The sequence below is a fragment of the Ostrea edulis genome, chromosome 8 (assembly GCF_947568905.1).
Source record: "Ostrea edulis chromosome 8, xbOstEdul1.1, whole genome shotgun sequence".
Classification (NCBI taxonomy): Eukaryota; Metazoa; Mollusca; class Bivalvia; order Ostreida; family Ostreidae; genus Ostrea; species Ostrea edulis.
The window spans coordinates 65,151,988-65,171,428 of NC_079171.1; the positions used below are offsets into that span (position 1 = coordinate 65,151,988).

The window sequence follows — 19,441 nt, forward strand, 5'->3', positions numbered from 1 at the left end:
CTCCACACACTCTCTCTCTCCCATTCTCTCTCCTCCACACTCTCTCTCCTCCACACTCTCTCTCCCATTCTCTCTCTCCTCCACACACTCTCTCCCATTCTCTCTCTCTTCCACTCTTTCTCTCCTCCACACACTCCCTCCCATTCTCTCTCTCTCCCATTCTCTCTCCTCCACACTCTCTCTCCCATTCTCTCTCTCCTCCACACACTCTCTCCCATTCTCTCTCTCTCCCACTATTTCTCTCCTCCACACACTCTCTCCCATTCTCTCTCTCTCTCTCTCCCACTCTTTCTCTCCTCCACACACTCCCTCCCATTCTCTCTCTCTCCCACTCTTTCTTTCCTCCACACACTCTCTCCCATTCTCTCTCTCTCCCACTCTTTCTCTCCTCCACACACTCTCTCTCCCACTCTTTCTCTCTCTCTCTCCCTCTCTTTCTCTCCTCCACACACTCTCTCCCATTCTCTCTCTCTCTCTCCCACTCTTTCTCTCCTCCACACACTCCCTCCCATTCTCTCTCTCTCCCACTCTTTCTCTCCTCAACACACTCCCTCCCATTCTCTCTCTCTCTCTCTCCCACTCTTTCTCTCCTCCACACACTCTCTCCCACTCTCTCTCTCCTCCACACACTCTCTCCCATTCTCTCTCCCACTCTTTCTCTCCTCCACACACTCTCTCCCATTCTCTGTCTCTCTCCCACTCTTTCTCTCCTCCACACGCTCTCCCATTCTCTCTCTCTCTCCCACTCTTTCTCTCCTCCACACACTCTCTCCCATTCTCTCTCTCTCTCCCACTCTTTCTCTCCTCCACACACTCTCCCATTCTCTCTCTCTCCCACTCTTTCTCTCCTCCACACACTCTCTCCCATTCTCTCTCTCTTCCACTCTTTCTCTCTTCCACACACTCCCTCCCATTCTCTCTCTCTCTCCCACTCTTTCTCTCCTCCACACACTCTCTCCCATTCTCTCTCTCTCTCCCACTCTCTCCCATTCTCTCTCTCCCACTCTTTCTCTCCTCCACACACTCTCTCCCATTCTCTCTCTCTCTCCCACTCTTTCTCTCCTCCACACACTCTCTCCCATTCTCTCTCTCTTCCACTCTTTCTCTCCTCCACACACTCCCTCCCATTCTCTCTCTCTCTCCCACTCTTTCTCTCCTCCACACACTCTCTCCCATTCTCTCTCTCTCTCTCTCTCCTCCACACACTCTCTCCCATTCTCTCTCTCTCTCCCACTCTTTCTCTCCTCCACACACTCTCTCCCATTCTCTCTCTCTCTCCCACTCTTTCTCTCCTCCACACACTCTCTCTCCCACTCTTTCTCTCTCTCCCACTCTTTCTCTCCTCCACACACTCTCTCCCATTCTCTCTCTCTCTCTCTCTCCCACTCTTTCTCTCCTCCACACACTCTCTCCCATTCTCTCTCTCCTCCACACACTCTCTCCCATTCTCTCTCTCTCTCCCACTCTTTCTCTCCTCCACACACTCTCCCACTCTTTCTCTCCTCCACACACTCTCCCATTCTCTCTCTCTCCCACTCTTTCTCTCCTCCACACACTCTCTCCCATTCTCTCTCTCCCACTCTTTCTCTCCTCCACACACTCCCTCCCATTCTCTCTCTCTCTCCCACTCTTTCTCTCCTCCACACACTCCCTCCCATTCTCTCTCTCTCTCTCTATCCCACTCTTTCTCTCCTCCACACACTCTCTCTCTCCTCCACACACTCTCTCCCATTCTCTCTCTCTCCCACTCTTTCTCTCCTCCACACACTCTCTCCCATTCTCTCTCTCTCTCTCCCACTCTTTCTCTCCTCCACACACTCTCTCCCATTCTCTCTCTCTCCCACTCTTTCTCTCCTCCACACACTCTCTCCCATTCTCTCTCTCTCCCACTCTTTCTCTCCTCCACACACTCTCTCCCATTCTCTCTCTCTTCCACTCTTTCTCTCCTCCACACACTCCCTCCCATTCTCTCTCTCCCACTCTTTCTCTCCTCCACACACTCTCTCCCATTCTCTCTCTCTCTCTCCCACTCTTTCTCTCCTCCACACACTCTCTCCCATTCTCTCTCTCTCTCCCACTCTTTCTCTCCTCCACACACTCTCTCCCATTCTCTCTCTCCCCCACTCTTTCTTCTACTTTCTTCCCCCTCCTCTCTCTCTCTTAAAACTCAATGGATGGATTCCTACACTTCACTCTCCGGATTATTTTCCGGATTCCGACACGTATCCAGTTTCCTCTGTAGATGTGTCATTTGTTCCCTGGAGATCTGCTCCTGAGATTTCACCATGTGTCTCAGCTCTGCAGAAATAAAAAAAACCCACATAAACATAAACCATGTGTCTCAGCTGGACCAGACAAACGCATCCAGGACCAAGATCAGGACTCACGACTACTGAAATTTCTACGGACATTTTACATTTACATCATTCACATTTGGTGCAAGAAATCTGCCTCAGTAACACACAGGTAAAAAGTGTCAGAAAAATCTACCTCAGTAACAGACAGGTAAAAAGTGTCAGAAAAATTCTCTCTTCTACATATTTAACATATGGTGAAAGTTTTCCGCCACACTCAACAATTTTTCAGTTATCTGGTGGCACCCAGTTTTTACTGGTGGAAGAGAGAACCCAGATACAATGTACCTAGGAAGAGACCACCGATCTTCCGAAAGTAAACTGAGAAACTTCCTCACTTATCGGCGCGAGTGGGATTCAAACCCGTGCCGACAGATGTGAGAGGCCGTGTGATTTTGAGGAGCATATGGGGAAGGAGCAATCACTATGTGCTGTTTTAGATCTGACGCGGCCTTGACACGAGTACGGCTTGAACTAACGACCTCCTGGTTACAAAGCGAAAGCTATACCTCCACAAAAAACAAAACAATTAAGGCCCCATGTCACTTAATTATCACTTAATTATCTGAAAACATAGAGTTTAGTTATATGTTTTCAAAAATTCATATGACAAATCTATACACACCATGAAGTCAAAATCAAATTTTCTTTGATGCAGAAATCAAACAAATTTTTCAGCCAATCAAAATCACCTTAATTTCATCTAGGCAGTAAATCTTAAATGACATGTGTAGTAGGATAAATTGGTACAAGTTAAACTGTTTCGTATTTCATCCCTTTTTTTAAAACTTATTTTTCTTTAAACAAGAATACAAATGTCTCTATTTTTTTTGGCCCCTAAAATCACTTATCAGTGGACTTACTTTTGATCTGTAGCTGTAGTTTCTTGATCTCTTCAGATGACATTCCTTTCAACAGAGTTTCTGCAACATACCTGTAGAGAGAAAGAGCACTGACAATATCAAATATCTGTAGAGAGAAAGAGATTGATTGATTAATTGTATCCTGCTTAATGTCTATCTCGAGAATTTTTCACTCATATGGAGAAGTCACCAAGACCGGTGATGGGCTTCAAATTTAGGCCTATGCTCGGTGCTTATGGCCATTGAGCAGTGAGGGTTCTTTAGCGTGCCACACCTACTGTGACACGGGACATCCAAATTTAAGGTCATCTCTGAGGATCCGTGACATTCACACCTGATGCCGAGCATTTGGCGATGGAACTGTCACTACCTGTTTTAACGACTTAGGTCTGTTGCGGCCGGGATTCGAACCCTGGCCTTCTGCATGCGGGGCAGACGCTCTAACCACTAGGCCACCGCGGAGAGAATGATGTCTAATATCAGCAGAAAGCGTCTGGTTTATGCAACAAACTGTGTCAGATTGAGATTTTTGTCATGTTAGTTGAAGCAAATTGATGAGCAAAGTTGGCTGTATATTGTTTAACATCCTGCTCAAGAAGTTTCCCTTCATCTAGAGACGTCACCATTGCCAGTGAAAGGCTGTAAAAATTAGGCTTATGCTGTAGCAGGAGCCTTGAATTTTGAGGTCTATCCAGAGGAAACACCCCCCCCCCCTCCCTCCCTAGTCGCTTCTTACGACAAGCAAGGGGTATTGTGGACCTATGCTAACCCGGATCCCCAGGGGTTTTCTCCAGGAAAAACAAGAGGTACTGTGAGCAATGCTCACTAAGAATACCCCCCGCTTACCCCAATCTCCCAAAGGGTGTTGGTAATAGGTATAAACTACCTCTTTTCTGAGTGTAAAATACAAATGGCATGACAAACCGAACCATATTGCTACTTCAATGTCCAGTGCGCTTGACCTTTGACCTTTTGACCCCAAAATCGATAGGGAACATTTTCATTGCATGGGTAATCCATATGTATGATATGGTGACTGTAGGTGGAAAGGATAACGTTTTAGAGCCCGGAAACCATATTGCTACTTCAATGTCCAGTGTGCGTGACCTTTGACCTTTTGACCCCAAAATCGATAGGGAACATCTTCATCCCATGGGTAGTCCAAATGTATGATGTGGTGACTGTAGGTGGAAAGGATAATGCTTTAGAGCCCGGAAACTATATTGCTACTTTGATGTCCAGTGCACGTGACCTTTGGACCCCAAAATCGATAGGGAACATCTTCATCCCGTGGGTAGTCCATATGTATGATATGGTGACTGTAGGTGGAAAGGATAATGCTTTAGAGCCCGGAAACCATATTGCTACTTCGATGTCCAGTGCGCTTGACCTTTGACCTTTTGACCCCAAAATCGATAGGGAACATCTTCATCCCATGGGTAGTCCATATATATGATATGGTGACGGTAGGTGGAAAGGATAATGCTTTAGAGTCCGGAAACCATTGCGTCTACAGACGGACGGACGGACAACCCGATTCCAGTATAACCCCACCCCCCCCCCCCCCCCCCCCCCCCCCCCCCCCACAACTTGTTGCGGGGGGTATAATAAGCAAACAAATGAGCTCTTAGTTATATGACCATGCTGATCGTAAAACACATTTGGCTCTGCCAATTTCACCAAATATGTAAATGAACTAAAGGCTTATACATAGAGACAGAGGAGCAGGAGAGGCCCACAGCCTTAATTCTCACCCGAGCGTTAGTCACAGTAAAGGACAAAGTCTTCTCACCCGAGCGTTAGTCACAGTAAAGGACAAAGTCTTCTCACTCGAGCGTTAGTCACAGTAAAGGACAAAGTCTTCTCACCCGAGCGTTAGTCACAGTAAAGGACAAAATCTTGTCACTCGAGCGTTAGTCACAGTAAAGGACAAAGTCTTCTCACCCGAGCGTTAGTCACAGTAAAGGACAAAGTCTTGTCACTCGAGCGTTAGTCACAGTAAAGGACAAAGTCTTCTCACCCGAGCGTTAGTCACAGTAAAGGACAAAGTCTTCTCACCCGAGCGTTAGTCACAGTAAAGGACAAAGTCAATTAGAAGATGGCCACCATATGTGAACACACTTTTTTTTCAGTTAGAAAGCCACATTACACTTTCTAATGTACTTATGTACATTTGTAACATTTAATGTTAAGATGGGGTCTAAGGAATGGAGAGAGAGAGAGAGAGAGAGAGAGAGATTGCCCAAGATTATAACTAAGGCCAATTCAACTTAATTAGTAGATTATCATCCAGGGTCAGCAAAAAGTATGGGGCGGGTGGGAGGATTTTATATTTTTATTTTTATTTTGTAAAAAAAATATTAAAGACAAACAAGTTTTTTTCCCTCCAACAGATGCGCATCATTTAATGCCAGATGGATATCAATCTATGCTATTTTCACAGACTAATTCCAGGTTAAGCTTTGATTTCAAACAGAAATATACCAAACTCCTTCAAGTTTTATGCCTGTAAGAACGCGATAAATTAAGAAAACCATATAGATCTATTTTCTTCACGTGGCTTTTCCCGTTGCTATACCGGAAATGTAAACAAGAAGTGTAAATACCGGAGTTGGACATGGAAATATTCCGCAAATCGCAAGTTTTGCAAAATAAAACAAGAGGCCCATGGGCCACATCGCTCACCTGAGTCACCTTGGTCCATATCAGAAGATTTTCCATATCTATTTGCATGTAACACCGTAGTCCCTATTATGGCCCCAAACCTTCCCCTGGAGGCCATGGCTTTTGCAAACTTGAATCTATAGTATGTCAGAAACCTTTCATGTAAATGTGAACTTCTTTGTCCCAATGGTTCTTGAGAAGAAGATTTTTAAAGATTTTTCCTATATATTTGTATGTAAAACTTTGATCCCCTATTGTGGCCCCATCCATCCCCCGGGGACCATGATTTTAACAATTTAGAATCTGCACTATATCAGGAAGCTTTCATATAAATCTCAGCTTTTCTGACTCAGTGTTTCTTGAGGAAAAGATTTTTAAAGATTTTTCCTATATATTTGTATGTAAAACTTTGATCCCCTATTGTGGCCCCATCCAACCCCCGGGGGCCATGATTTTAACAATTTAGAATCTGCACTACCTAATAAAACTTATCTATAAATTTCATCTTTTCTGGCCCAGTGGTTCTTGAGAAGAAGATTTTGAAAAGATGCCACCAAAATTTCACATATTCTTAATTATCTCCCCATGAAAAAGGACATGGCCCTTCATTTGAACAAATCTAAATCCCCTTCACCCAAGGATGCTTTGTGGCAAGTTTGGTTGAATTTGGCCCAGTGGTTCTGGAGAAGAAGTCGAAAATGTGAAAAGTTTACAGACAGACGGACGACTGACAAAATGTGATCAGAAAGCTCACTTGAACCTTCGGTTCAGGTAAGCTAAAAAATCACGGCGGGCCAATTTTTGAGGGGCGGGCGGGGATGATAATCTATCAATTAAGTTGAATTGGCCTAAACAAACAGAATAAATCGTGAATCATATGAGATTAGAGTTAAACATTAATTTTGAGGACATGAGCACAGGGTTCGAAATTAACTTTTTCAAGCACTAGTCCGTACGGACTAGTAACTGTTGATGTTCACTAGTCCGCAAAGCATTTCACTAGTCCGTCCAGTATATCATAAAATGATCTTCATTTTAATCAAACCAAACACATCACAGTTGCAAGCAATTCAATTTCTGACACCTACAGAAGAAAAAGAGACCACCATATTTTATTTCGCATTCAAAATCTTCAGAAGCATACAATATTAACCTCCGAGTTAATCCTTTTATAAACGTCCAAAAGTGCGTTCGAGATCGATGTTCCTGTTCTTTTGGTGCTCAGATTTTAGAGTCACAGGAGTTCGAAATTTTATCAATAAAGTCAATAAAATTCACTCGATTGACCAAGTCATGAGCTATAGTGTTATGAACTACTGTGTTAGAGTCGCGAATGACGAGAAAATGTGCGTACAAACGTGCATGTTCTCAGACCACACTACTTGCAATTCTTGCACCTAGAACACGTTCTCGTGATGTGTACTCGGCGTTCGGAATCGGCAGGAATTTGACAATTTGTGCACATTCGAAGAACGGCGGTCTCGAACGCACTCCATGTGTTTGGAAGATCAGGATGTCATAGTCATGCAAACACTTGACCATTCAGGTAATCAACCATAAGTTCAAACATCTAAGAGACTCAGACAAATCTTCCTAAAAATCTTTACCACATTGAAGATTGATTTCCGGATTTTCACTAGTCCGTACGGACTAGTGCTATAGAGAGTTCACTAGTCCGACACGTTTTTTACTAGTCTCGGACTTACGGACATGAGTTAATTTCGAACCCTGTGAGCATACAGTGACAAACCTGTCTAAGTTCGCCTTCTCTTTAGCTGCACTAACCAACACAGCTGTTAAAGCTACCTGTCAAAAGAAACCAACACAGCTGTTAAAGCTACCTGTCAAAAGAAACCAACACAGCTGTTAAAGCTACCTGTCAAAAGAAACCAACACAGCTGTTAAAGCTACCTGTCAAAGAAACACACACAGCTGTTAAAACTACCTGTCAAAAGAAACCAACACAGCTGTTAAAACTACCTGTCAAAAGAAACACACACAGCTGTTAAAGTTACCTGTCAAAAGAACCCAACACAGCTGTTAAAGTTACCTGTCAAAAGAAATCAACACAGCTGTTAAAGTTACCTGTCAAAAGAAACCAACACAGCTGTTAAAACTACCTGTCAAAAGAAACACACACAGCTGTTAAAACTACCTGTCAAAAGAAACACACACAGCTGTTAAAACTACCTGTCAAAAGAAACAACCAAATTATTTCACAAAACCATTGCTTTGTAAAAATCATAAATCTGTATCGATATTCTAAAGTAACGCCATAACAACAATTCACTAGTACCAATGTTTTATCAGTAATAAACTAATGATGTCTAATTCTATTGGATTTCTCCATAAAAGTAATAGATTTTCAACTTAAAATTAAAAGCTATAAACAGTGCAAAGTGAATATGTACTAGGTGTTTGTATTACAAAGGCAGCATTAAGTAAGTCCTCATCAGAATTGGTTTTGCTGATTATACAGAAATCAACCCCCCCCCCCCCCCCCCCCCCTTATTTTTAACTTTTACATACCTCTACCAAACAAAAAACTTTAATTACAATTGTTTAAAACCATAATGTTATGGTCCCAGTGTAAGACATCAAAATTAGCATTATGTTTAAACATACAGAAGTCAAGAATATATTAAAGAATTATTCTTAAAACAAAATGAAACGTATAGAAATTATTTTCAGTTTTGTACCTCTGAAAGAGCTACTTCTGTTTTGTACCTGTGAAGGACCTACTTTCAGTTTTGTACCTGTGAAGGAGGAACTAACCTACTTTCAGTTTTGCACCTGTGAAGGAGCTAACCTACTTTCAGTTTTGTACCTGTGAAGGACCTAACCTACTTTCAGTTTTGTCCCTGTGAAGGACCTAACCTACTTTCAGTTTTGTCCCTGTGAAGAACCTAACCTACTTTCAGTTTTGTACCTGTGAAGGTGGGAACAGCAGACACACATCAGTCATTAGGGACTTGTCCAGAAATTCCTCCGCCGCTTTTCGTAGTTTCTCGGGATTCTCCAGGACTCTGAACCTGGTCTACAAAGAAACCACAGAGAGAAGCTTCCATCATTGTCTTGTATACTGTCTGTGTATCACAAAACCTTTACAACCATAGATATGTAAATATTAGTTAATGACATAAAAACAATTGTAATTAGCAAATACTTACATGTGGAAAGATCAACAGAGGGATTTAAGGTGGATCGATCCTCATGTGACTTATCAATATTAATCTATGACATCACACGAGGATCGTTCAACCTTAAGAAATAATGAAAGAATTAGAGGACAATTTTTAGTGCGACCTTTAAATACAAACCCATGAATTACAGAAACAATGAATTACAGAAACAATGAATTACAGAAACAATGAATTACAGAAACAATGAATTACAGAAACAATGAATTACAGAAACAATGAATTACAGAAACAATGAATTACAGAAACAATGAATTACAGAAACAATGAATTACAGAAACAATGAATTACAGAAACAATGAATTACAGAAACAATGAATTACAGAAACAATGAATTACAGAAACAATGAATTACAGAAACAATGAATTACAGAAACAATGAATTACAGAAACAATGAATTACAGAAACAATGAACTACAGAAACAATGAATTACAGAAACAATGAATTACAGAAACAATGAATTACAGAAACAATGAATTACAGAAACAATGAACTACAGAAACAATGAATTACAGAAACAATGAACTACAGAAACAATGAATTACAGAAACAATGAATTACAGAAACAATGAATTACAGAAACAATGAATTACAGAAACAATGAATTACAGAAACAATGAACTACAGAAACAATGAATTACAGAAACAATGAATTACAGAAACAATGAATTACAGAAACAATGAATTACAGAAACAATGAACTACAGAAACAATGAATTACAGAAACAATGAATTACAGAAACAATGAATTACAGAAACAATGAATTACAGAAACAATGAATTACAGAAACAATGAACTACAGAAACAATGAATTACAGAAACAATGAACTACAGAAACAATGAATTACAGAAACAATGAATTACAGAAACAATGAATTACAGAAACAATGAATTACAGAAACAATGAATTACAGAAACAATGAACTACAGAAACAATGAATTACAGAAACAATGAATTACAGAAACAATGAATTACAGAAACAATGAATTACAGAAACAATGAACTACAGAAACAATGAATTACAGAAACAATGAATTACAGAAACAATGAATTACAGAAACAATGAATTACAGAAACAATGAATTACAGAAACAATGAATTACAGAAACAATGAACTACAGAAACAATGAATTACAGAAACAATGAATTACAGAAACAATGAACTACAGAAACAATGAATTACAGAAACAATGAATTACAGAAACAATGAATTACAGAAACAATGAATTACAGAAACAATGAATTACAGAAACAATGAATTACAGAAACAATGAATTACAGAAACAATGAATTACAGAAACAATGAATTACAGAAACAATGAATTACAGAAACAATGAACTACAGAAACAATGAATTACAGAAACAATGAATTACAGAAACAATGAATTACAGAAACAATGAATTACAGAAACAATGAATTACAGAAACAATGAACTACAGAAACAATGAATTACAGAAACAATGAATTACAGAAACAATGAATTACAGAAACAATGAATTACAGAAACAATGAATTACAGAAACAATGAACTACAGAAACAATGAATTACAGAAACAATGAATTACAGAAACAATGAATTACAGAAACAATGAACTACAGAAACAATGAATTACAGAAACAATGAACTACAGAAACAATGAATTACAGAAACAATGAACTACAGAAACAATGAATTACAGAAACAATGAATTACAGAAACAATGAATTACAGAAACAATGAATTACAGAAACAATGAATTACAGAAACAATGAACTACAGAAACAATGAATTACAGAAACAATGAATTACAGAAACAATGAATTACAGAAACAATGAACTACAGAAACAATGAATTACAGAAACAATGAATTACAGAAACAATGAATTACAGAAACAATGAATTACAGAAACAATGAATTACAGAAACAATGAACTACAGAAACAATGAATTACAGAAACAATGAACTACAGAAACAATGAATTACAGAAACAATGAATTACAGAAACAATGAATTACAGAAACAATGAATTACAGAAACAATGAATTACAGAAACAATGAACTACAGAAACAATGAATTACAGAAACAATGAATTACAGAAACAATGAATTACAGAAACAATGAACTACAGAAACAATGAATTACAGAAACAATGAATTACAGAAACAATGAACTACAGAAACAATGAATTACAGAAACAATGAATTACAGAAACAATGAATTACAGAAACAATGAATTACAGAAACAATGAACATAATGAAAGAACAGATTAGGGGGCAATTCTTTTGAACAAATCTAAAATTTTCACTGTCAGACAGCTTCAACATAAGCTTCCTCTTGAAAAGAGTTTTAAACGATTCCATCCTATTTTGAATAAAAGGCGAATAAAATGAACAGTCATCAATCTCCATACATGCCAACTTTCCCGATTTGTGCGGGATTCTCCCGATTTGAAGCAGTTGAAAAGGCAAATCTCGATATCCCGATCGGGATTGCAAAAATACCCCGAAATCCCGATTTTCTAAAAATATCTCCCATTTTACGACAACAACCCCCCATTTCCAACCGGAATTTGAAATCCCGCGTCATTTCTGAACTGGCCAATCAGAAATCGGGTCAATAGTCAGCCATTGCTGTTTACCTGTGTCGCATGGTGTCGGGGTGATGTAATTTACCTGATATGCCTGTGTCGGGGTGCTTATTGGACAGTGCGAAGCATGTTTTGATAGTAATTAATCGGGAAGACGGATTTCAAACTGACATATCCTTTACACAAATGTGAATGACAACGATAATAGTGTCACCATGCACCACCAAACAGTCGGACATTCCCGATTTTTTGCCTCTCGCTGACAGCATCCAAAATATGCAATAAGGTACGTAAAATATATGTTTTTCCAACTATAATAATATAGGCTATCCGAATATATCTGTCTATAGCGATGTATTACATAGTCTATATAGTGTAGTATTCAATAGACTTTGTGATGCGTAATTCGCACAAGTCTGTACTGAATTTTATATTAGCAAGTAGCCTTAATTTACAAGTAAAAACTTATATTTTGATGGGTTTTTTTCCTGGTAATTATTTCAGATGTCATGGGTGCAAAGGTTTTGTTCGCAAACTTCATAGCAGGGCAGACTACTCCTTTTCTGGTTGCAATGCAGATTGTTCCACCAGACTCTGCAAGCCCATGTTTACAGACAACCAAGATCGCCTTTGTAGTCGTACCTAAATGCATGTGCTTCAATTTAAATTTTGATATATAGACCAGCCAATGTGTATATGGTGTAAAAGGATGCAACTTTAAGTATTATTTGATATTTGTATGTGACTTGTTGGAGAGGATTTTTTGCTGAATAGATGATTTTAATAAAATACTTATGTATATCTTTCAAAGTGTTTTTTTTTTATATGGTTTTGTTCAAGTTAATGGTCAAACACACTTGATGTTGTGTTAATGTATGATACATGTATAATGATTAGATTGATATTTTATTTGAAAAGACAAATATTTATTTTCATGGTAAAATGTCGTGAATTTTGAGCGTTGAAAAAAGGTCGTCGCGCGCAAAATCCCCCATGGGGATTTTCAAAAGTTGGCATGTATGAATCTCATAACTCCCACATGGAATACAAAATAGATAGTTGGGCAAACACGGACCCATGTACGCACCAGAGGTGTGATCAGGTATCTAGGAGGAGTAAGTATCCCCTGTCGACTGGTCACACCCATTGTGAGCCCTATATCTTGATCAGGTAAATGGAGTAATCCGTAGTCACAATTTGTGTACCAAGAACAGCCTAACAATCAGTATGAAACACGTCAGACAGCATTTTACCCAATGATATAGGTTGTATTGGCAGACTAGATCGTTATAACGACCATAGAATTTGTGAAATGCTGACTTTAAATGAGACTGTTGAAACCCCTGTAACATCAACTTGTTTGTCAGTAGCTTGCCTCAATTAAAAACTGATCATATGCAGAACAAGCTCTTGCATATCGAATCAGTTGAGACATATAAACACTATATGCAGGTGATAATGGAGTATTGCTACATAATTATGGGAAGTTGACAATCTTCCTTTGGTGGTGGTGGTGGTGGTGGGACTTCATAAAAACAAAATTAAATCTACTTCACGTAGGGATATCCTGTGCAAAGTTTGGTTGAAATTGGCCCTGTGGTTTTGAAGAAAAAGATGAACTTGTGAAAAGTTTGACACCAACGATGAAAACAGACCATGCACAAATTTTCATCCGAAATGCTCACTTGCTTTTTTGGTTCAGTCCAGTGTTAGTGAGTGACCTCTCACCTTTAGATCTATAAATAGACCCTCCATGGGTCTGTAGGGGTTGTGAATCAGTAAATGGTAGTTGAGCTTGTCCATCAATAAAAGTTCAAATGTCAGGATTGTATTGGCAAATTTTTCTCGATCCCCTTTGAGGTTCCCCACAAACTGGGTGATGGAGACGTTAAACTCCTCCACTTTACTGGCCAAGTACACACAGGTCAACCTACGTATAAACAACAGCATCAACATCATATAGAAGTACACAAAGGTCAACCTCAATATGATGTACAAGTACACATAGGTCAACCTCAATATGATGTACAAGTACACATAGGTCAACCTCAATATGATGTACAAGTACACATAGGTCAATCTATGTGTAAATATCAACATCATCAACACGGTGCAGGTAATTCTGAACATTGTTTTTCTTTTGAATACACTATTTCAATAACAGATGCTTTTTCTAGTAAAGGTACAAATGCTGAATTATTTATCAAACCCACATTCTGAGAGTATTACATAAGCAATACATGCCCCCTACCAGTGCCCTTATTAACTGACAGATATAATTCGAGAAAATCAACTGAGCCTAATGCTATAGTTTTAAGACCTGTAATAAGGCTTAACTCCCCACCAATCCTTCCATTAATTTTGAATCTTACATGATGTCTCTGGGGTGGTAGTCCATGGCAGAACAGTTAATGTAGAAGCGCTTAAAGTAACACAGAGCGGTTCCCTGAAAAACAAAAAATAAATAAAAATATAAAACAGAAAAGAACAATAAGTGCGCGTGTTAAGGGACAGTGAAGAGCTTCACAGTGAGATGTCAGAGGTTTTTTAGGGTCTGTAGAGGACCGAAATTCAGCCCCATTCCCAATGTTGAAAAGCAGGTGTTTTCCCCAAAATGATGCCTTAAAATTCCCAAATGATGGATGCTTTGATGAGAATATGCCATGAGCGGCCATCCAACATCAGTGCCACTTTGTTGCAAAAAAATTTGGGAAAGTTTTTTCTCTGCCAAAGACTGGAAATTAAAGTGTGTTTAAGCCAGCCACATTGATAATAAATTTTAAAATATCAAATGGTTAACTTTTTGCTTGTTTTTCTTATTTTTTTTATATGAAACAAATCTCCCAACTTTAATCAAATATCGCTATTTACCCCAAACTTGAAGGCCATGGATTCAAGGGGTGAAAATATCTATGGATGTAAATATTTAGGATTTCCAAGAGGGAAAATTAATCTTTAGGATTTCCCAGAACGTCAATTTTCAGTGTTTCTCACAGGGAATGTAAATCACTGTCAGTGAAGATTTTCACGTCCACGACCAAGAGTTTTCAGCGAGATGTCAAATTATTCAGGATTTCCCAGAGGGGAAATAATTCTTTAGGATTTCCCGGAATGTAAACCTTTAGGATTTCCCCGAATGTAAACCTTTAGGATTTCCCAGAATGTAAACCTTTAGGATTTCCCGGAATGTGAACCTTTAAGATTTCCCGGAATGTGAACCTTTAGGATTTCCCGGAATGTAAATCTTTAGGATTTCCCGGAATGTAAATCTTTAGGATTTCCCGGAATGTAAATCTTTAGGATTTACCAGAATGTAAATCTTTAGGATTTACCAGAATGTAAATCTTTAGGATTTCCCAGAATGTATATCTTTAGGATTTCCCAGAATGTAAATCTTTAGGATTTCCCAGAATGTAAACCTTTAGGATTTCCCCGAATGTAAATCTTTAGGATTTCCCACAGGGACTGTAAATCAAACACAATAGGAACACAGTTTGATGACATCGTCTGGCAATACCTGTAGTAAATATATGTACAATATATAGGCTTACCACTATTACCAGTACATATCTAGACTTACCAGTACATACTTACACTTACGAGTACATATTTACATTTACGAGTACATATCTATACTTACCAGTACACATTTAGACTTACCAGTACATATTTACACTTACCAGTATACATTTAGACTTACCAGTACACATTTAGACTTACCAGTACATATTTACACTTACCAGTATACATTTAGACTTGCCAGTACACATTTACACTTACCAGTACATATTTACACTTACCAGTACATATCTAGACTTACCAGTACATATTTACACTTACCAGTACATATTTACACTTACCAGTACATATTTACACTTACCAGTACACATCTAGACTTACCAGTACATATTCAGACTTACCAGTACATATATACTCTTACCAGTATATATTTACACTAACCAGTACATATTTACACTTACCAGCACATATTTACATTAACCAGTACATATTTACATTAACCAGTACATATTTACACTTACCAGTACATATTTACACTTACCAGTACATATTTACACTTACCAGTACATATCTAGACTTACCAGTACATATTTACACTTGCCAGTACATATTTACACTTACCAGTACATATTTACACTTACCAGTACATATTTACACTTACCAGTACATATCTAGACTTACCAGTACATATTTAGACTTGCCAGTACACATTTACACTTACCAGTACATATTTACACTTACCAGTACATATTTACACTTACCAGTACATATTTACACTTACCAGCACATATCTAGACTTACCAGTACATATTTACACTTGCCAGTACATATTTACACTTACCAGTACATATTTACACTTACCAGTACATATTTACACTTACCAGTACATATCTAGACTTACCAGTACATATTTAGACTTGCCAGTACACATTTACACTTACCAGTACATATTTACACTTACCAGTACATATTTACACTTACATGTACATATCTAGACTTACCAGTACATATTTAGGCATCGGTGGATGGAACCTGCTGCAGAACTCCTTGAGGACATATTCAAAATGGCGACAGAGATGTCTCTCCTCGGATGAAGTCAGAAAGTGAGCACGTCTCTGCTCCTCCTGTAACCAAATGGTCAGTGGTTAAACGGTCAACAATGAAACGGTCAGTGGTTAAACAGTCAACAGTGAAACAATCAGTGGTTAAACGGTCATCAATTAAACGGTCATGTAACTGGGGTGCAGGGCCTGTCCCGAGACACAGTTATATTATTCTAACTAATGAATACACATCTAACCTCACACATTATACGGAGTTGAACTCCTGTTGATTAATCTCGGCGAGATTTGGTTCGGCTGGGTATATGGACAGGGAAGAGGTATCAGTCCAAATATCCAGCCTCGACGAATCTCGCCGAGATTAAGATTAGATGCGTAGTCATATGTTAATAACCAAGCACCTGTCATATGTTAATAACCAAGCACCTGTCATATGTTAAGAACCAAGCACCTGTCATATGTTAAGAACCAAGCACCTGTCATATGTTAAAGACCCAATTTTAAGTTGCCACCCCCAAATTGTAAGCTGCCTGCCAATCAAACATTTAACAATAGATCTCAGGTGGAGTGACATCTGCAGACACTGTGGTCTGGGGCTACCCCAGAGAGGTGTTTTGATAACAATAACAGCCAGTATCTACAGGCATTCGTTAGATCTTGAGGAAGCCCAGTATACCCGAGTTTTGATAGCAAATTACCTGTCCACAACTGCTATTTTCTTGTAATTCAATTGTTTTTAAAAAGGCCCGTGCACAATGCAATTTCAATATAATTGTAATTTCCCCCCTCTATATACCTGTACATGTATTACAAATTACACAATCAGAAATCAAACAATAATTAACAGAATAAGTTTTAAAACTTGTAACCTATTGAAATGATTTATGTCATCAATTTATGAAACCTCTATATTTATAATAGAAATTATTCACTGAGTCAATGACAGAGAGAGAGAGAGGGGTGGGTGTAGAATGTGTTTCAGCTACCCTTAGGAATACAACCATTATTCAAACACTATGACCACAGAAACTCTGCAGAGGTCACTGAGACAGGTCCTGTGTATATCAAAACTATAAAAAAGCAGGGACAGGTAGATTTCTACCATGTTCTGCCTCTGTGTATTTCTTTGAGTGTCATGGGATATAGCAATTAACACCTTGGTAGACCCTGGCCACTCCAGGTAAATAACATCTGTTTAGATTAGGCTCCGCCTACATTTTCACTGACCGTACGGTCATGAGATGGGTCTTTAAGAACCAAGCACCTGTCATATGTTAAGAACCAAGCACCTGTCATATGTGTTAATGCAATTTACTCCATGTTTAAGGATATGGTTTCAAAGGTTGTCACTTTAGTTAATTAATATTCATACCAGTAAGTTTCATTTCTTACCGACATTCGGGCACCATGCCGCTCCACAAACTTCTGGTTCGTGTCATGTCTGAGTGACTGGATGTCAGTTTCATCATTAAACATCCAGTGCTTCAGCTGACTGCTTGTGGCAAACATCGTCTACACCTACAAACTAATCACAGCTTAATAAATACACTAAAAATATTATGTCTACACCTACAAACTAAACACGGCTTACATACACTAAAAATATTATGTCTACACATACAAACTAATCACAGCTTAATAAATACACTAAAAATATTATGTCTACACCTACAAACTAAACACAGCTTACATATACTAACAAGAGGCCCATGGGCCACATCACTCACCTGAGTCACCTTGGTCCATATCAGAAGATTTTCCATATCTATTTGCATGTAAAACCGTAGTCCCTATTATGGCCCCAAACCTTCCCCTGGAGGCCATGGTTTTTGCAAACTTGAATCTACACTATGTCAGAAACCTTTCATGTAAATGTGAACTTCTTTGGCCCAATGGTTCTTGAGAAGAAGATTTTTAAAGATTTTCCCTATATATTTGTATGTAAAACTTTGATCCCCTATTGTGGCCCCATCCTACCCCAGGGGGCATGATTTTAACAAACCTGAATCTGCACTATATCAGAAAGCGTTCATATAAATCTCAGCTTTTCTGGCTTAGTGGTTCTGGGAAGAAGATTTTTCCTATATATTTGTATGTAAAACTTTGACCCCCTATTATGGCCCCATCCGACCCCCGGGGGCCATGATCTGAACAATTTATATTCTGCACTATATCAGGAAGCTTTCATATAAACCTCAGCTTTTCTGGCTCAGTGGTTCTTGAGAAGAAGATTTTAAAAGATTTTTCCTATAAATTTGTATGCAAAACTTTGATGACCCCCTTGAGGCCACATCCAATCCCCAGGGGCCATGATTTTAACAAACTTGAATCTGCACTATATCAAAAAAAAAAAAAAAAAAAACGAAAAAAAAAAACAACCAAAAAAAAACAAACTTTGACCCCCTATTGTGGCCCCATCCGACCCCCGGGGGCCATGATTTTAACAATTAGAATCTGTATTATATCAGGAAGCTTTCATATAAATCTCAGCTTTTCTGGCTTAGTGGTTCTTGGGGAAATGATTTTTAAAGATTTTTCCTATATATTTGTATGTAAAACTTTGACCCCCTATTGTGGCCCCATCCGACCCCCGGGGGCCATGATTTTAACAATTTAGAATCTGTACTATATCAGGAAGCTTTCATATAAATCTCAGCTTTTCTGGCTTAGTGGTTCTTGGGGAAAAGATTTTTAAAGATTTTTCCTATATATTTGTATGTAAAACTTTGACCCCCTATTGTGGCCCCATCCGACCCCCGGGGGCCATGATTTTAACAATTTAGAATCTGTACTATATCAGGAAGCTTTCATATAAATCTCAGCTTTTCTGGCTTAGTGGTTCTTGGGAAGAAGATTTTTAAAGATTTTTCCTGTATATTTGTATGTAAAACTTTGACCCCCTATTGTGGCCCCATCCGACCCCCGGGGGCCATGATTTTAACAATTCAGAATCTGTACTATATCAGGAAGCTTTCATATAAATCTCAGCTTTTCTGGCTTAGTGGTTCTTGGGAAGAAGATTTTTAAAGATTTTTCCTATATATTTGTATGTAAAACTTTGACCCCCTATTATGGCCCCATCCGACCCCCGGGGGCCATGATTTTAACAATTTAGAATCTGTACTATATCAGGAAGCTTTCATATAAACCTCAGCTTTTCTGGCTCAGTGGTTCTTGAAAAGAAGATTTTTCCTATATATTTG

General features: G+C 38.7%; 1 protein-coding gene and 1 long non-coding RNA gene across 3 annotated transcripts in view; one reads left to right on the plus strand and one right to left on the minus strand.

The window, feature by feature from the left end:
• LOC125662118 (cyclin-H-like) overlaps positions 1 to 19,441 on the minus strand; it is a 31,898-nt gene that overhangs the window by 7,529 nt on the left and 4,928 nt on the right. The window contains exons 2-9 of one of the 2 annotated variants that reach the window (XM_048894299.2): positions 17,631 to 17,763; positions 16,179 to 16,301; positions 14,031 to 14,104; positions 13,387 to 13,588; positions 8,811 to 8,918; positions 7,632 to 7,687; positions 3,218 to 3,288; positions 2,187 to 2,298 (exon numbers count right to left, since the gene is read on the minus strand). In XM_048894299.2, coding sequence (XP_048750256.1) covers positions 2,187 to 2,298; positions 3,218 to 3,288; positions 7,632 to 7,687; positions 8,811 to 8,918; positions 13,387 to 13,588; positions 14,031 to 14,104; positions 16,179 to 16,301; positions 17,631 to 17,747 — 863 coding nt within the window. In that variant the 5' untranslated portion in view covers positions 17,748 to 17,763. The remainder of the gene's footprint in view (positions 1 to 2,186; positions 2,299 to 3,217; positions 3,289 to 7,631; positions 7,688 to 8,810; positions 8,919 to 13,386; positions 13,589 to 14,030; positions 14,105 to 16,178; positions 16,302 to 17,630; positions 17,764 to 19,441) is intronic. The other variant, XM_048894300.2, reaches the window with a different exon arrangement.
• On the plus strand, positions 11,890 to 12,803 carry LOC130049261 (uncharacterized). The gene is made up of 2 exons (XR_008797760.1): positions 11,890 to 11,944; positions 12,163 to 12,803. It is a non-coding gene; the product is annotated as an uncharacterized LOC130049261 (long non-coding RNA).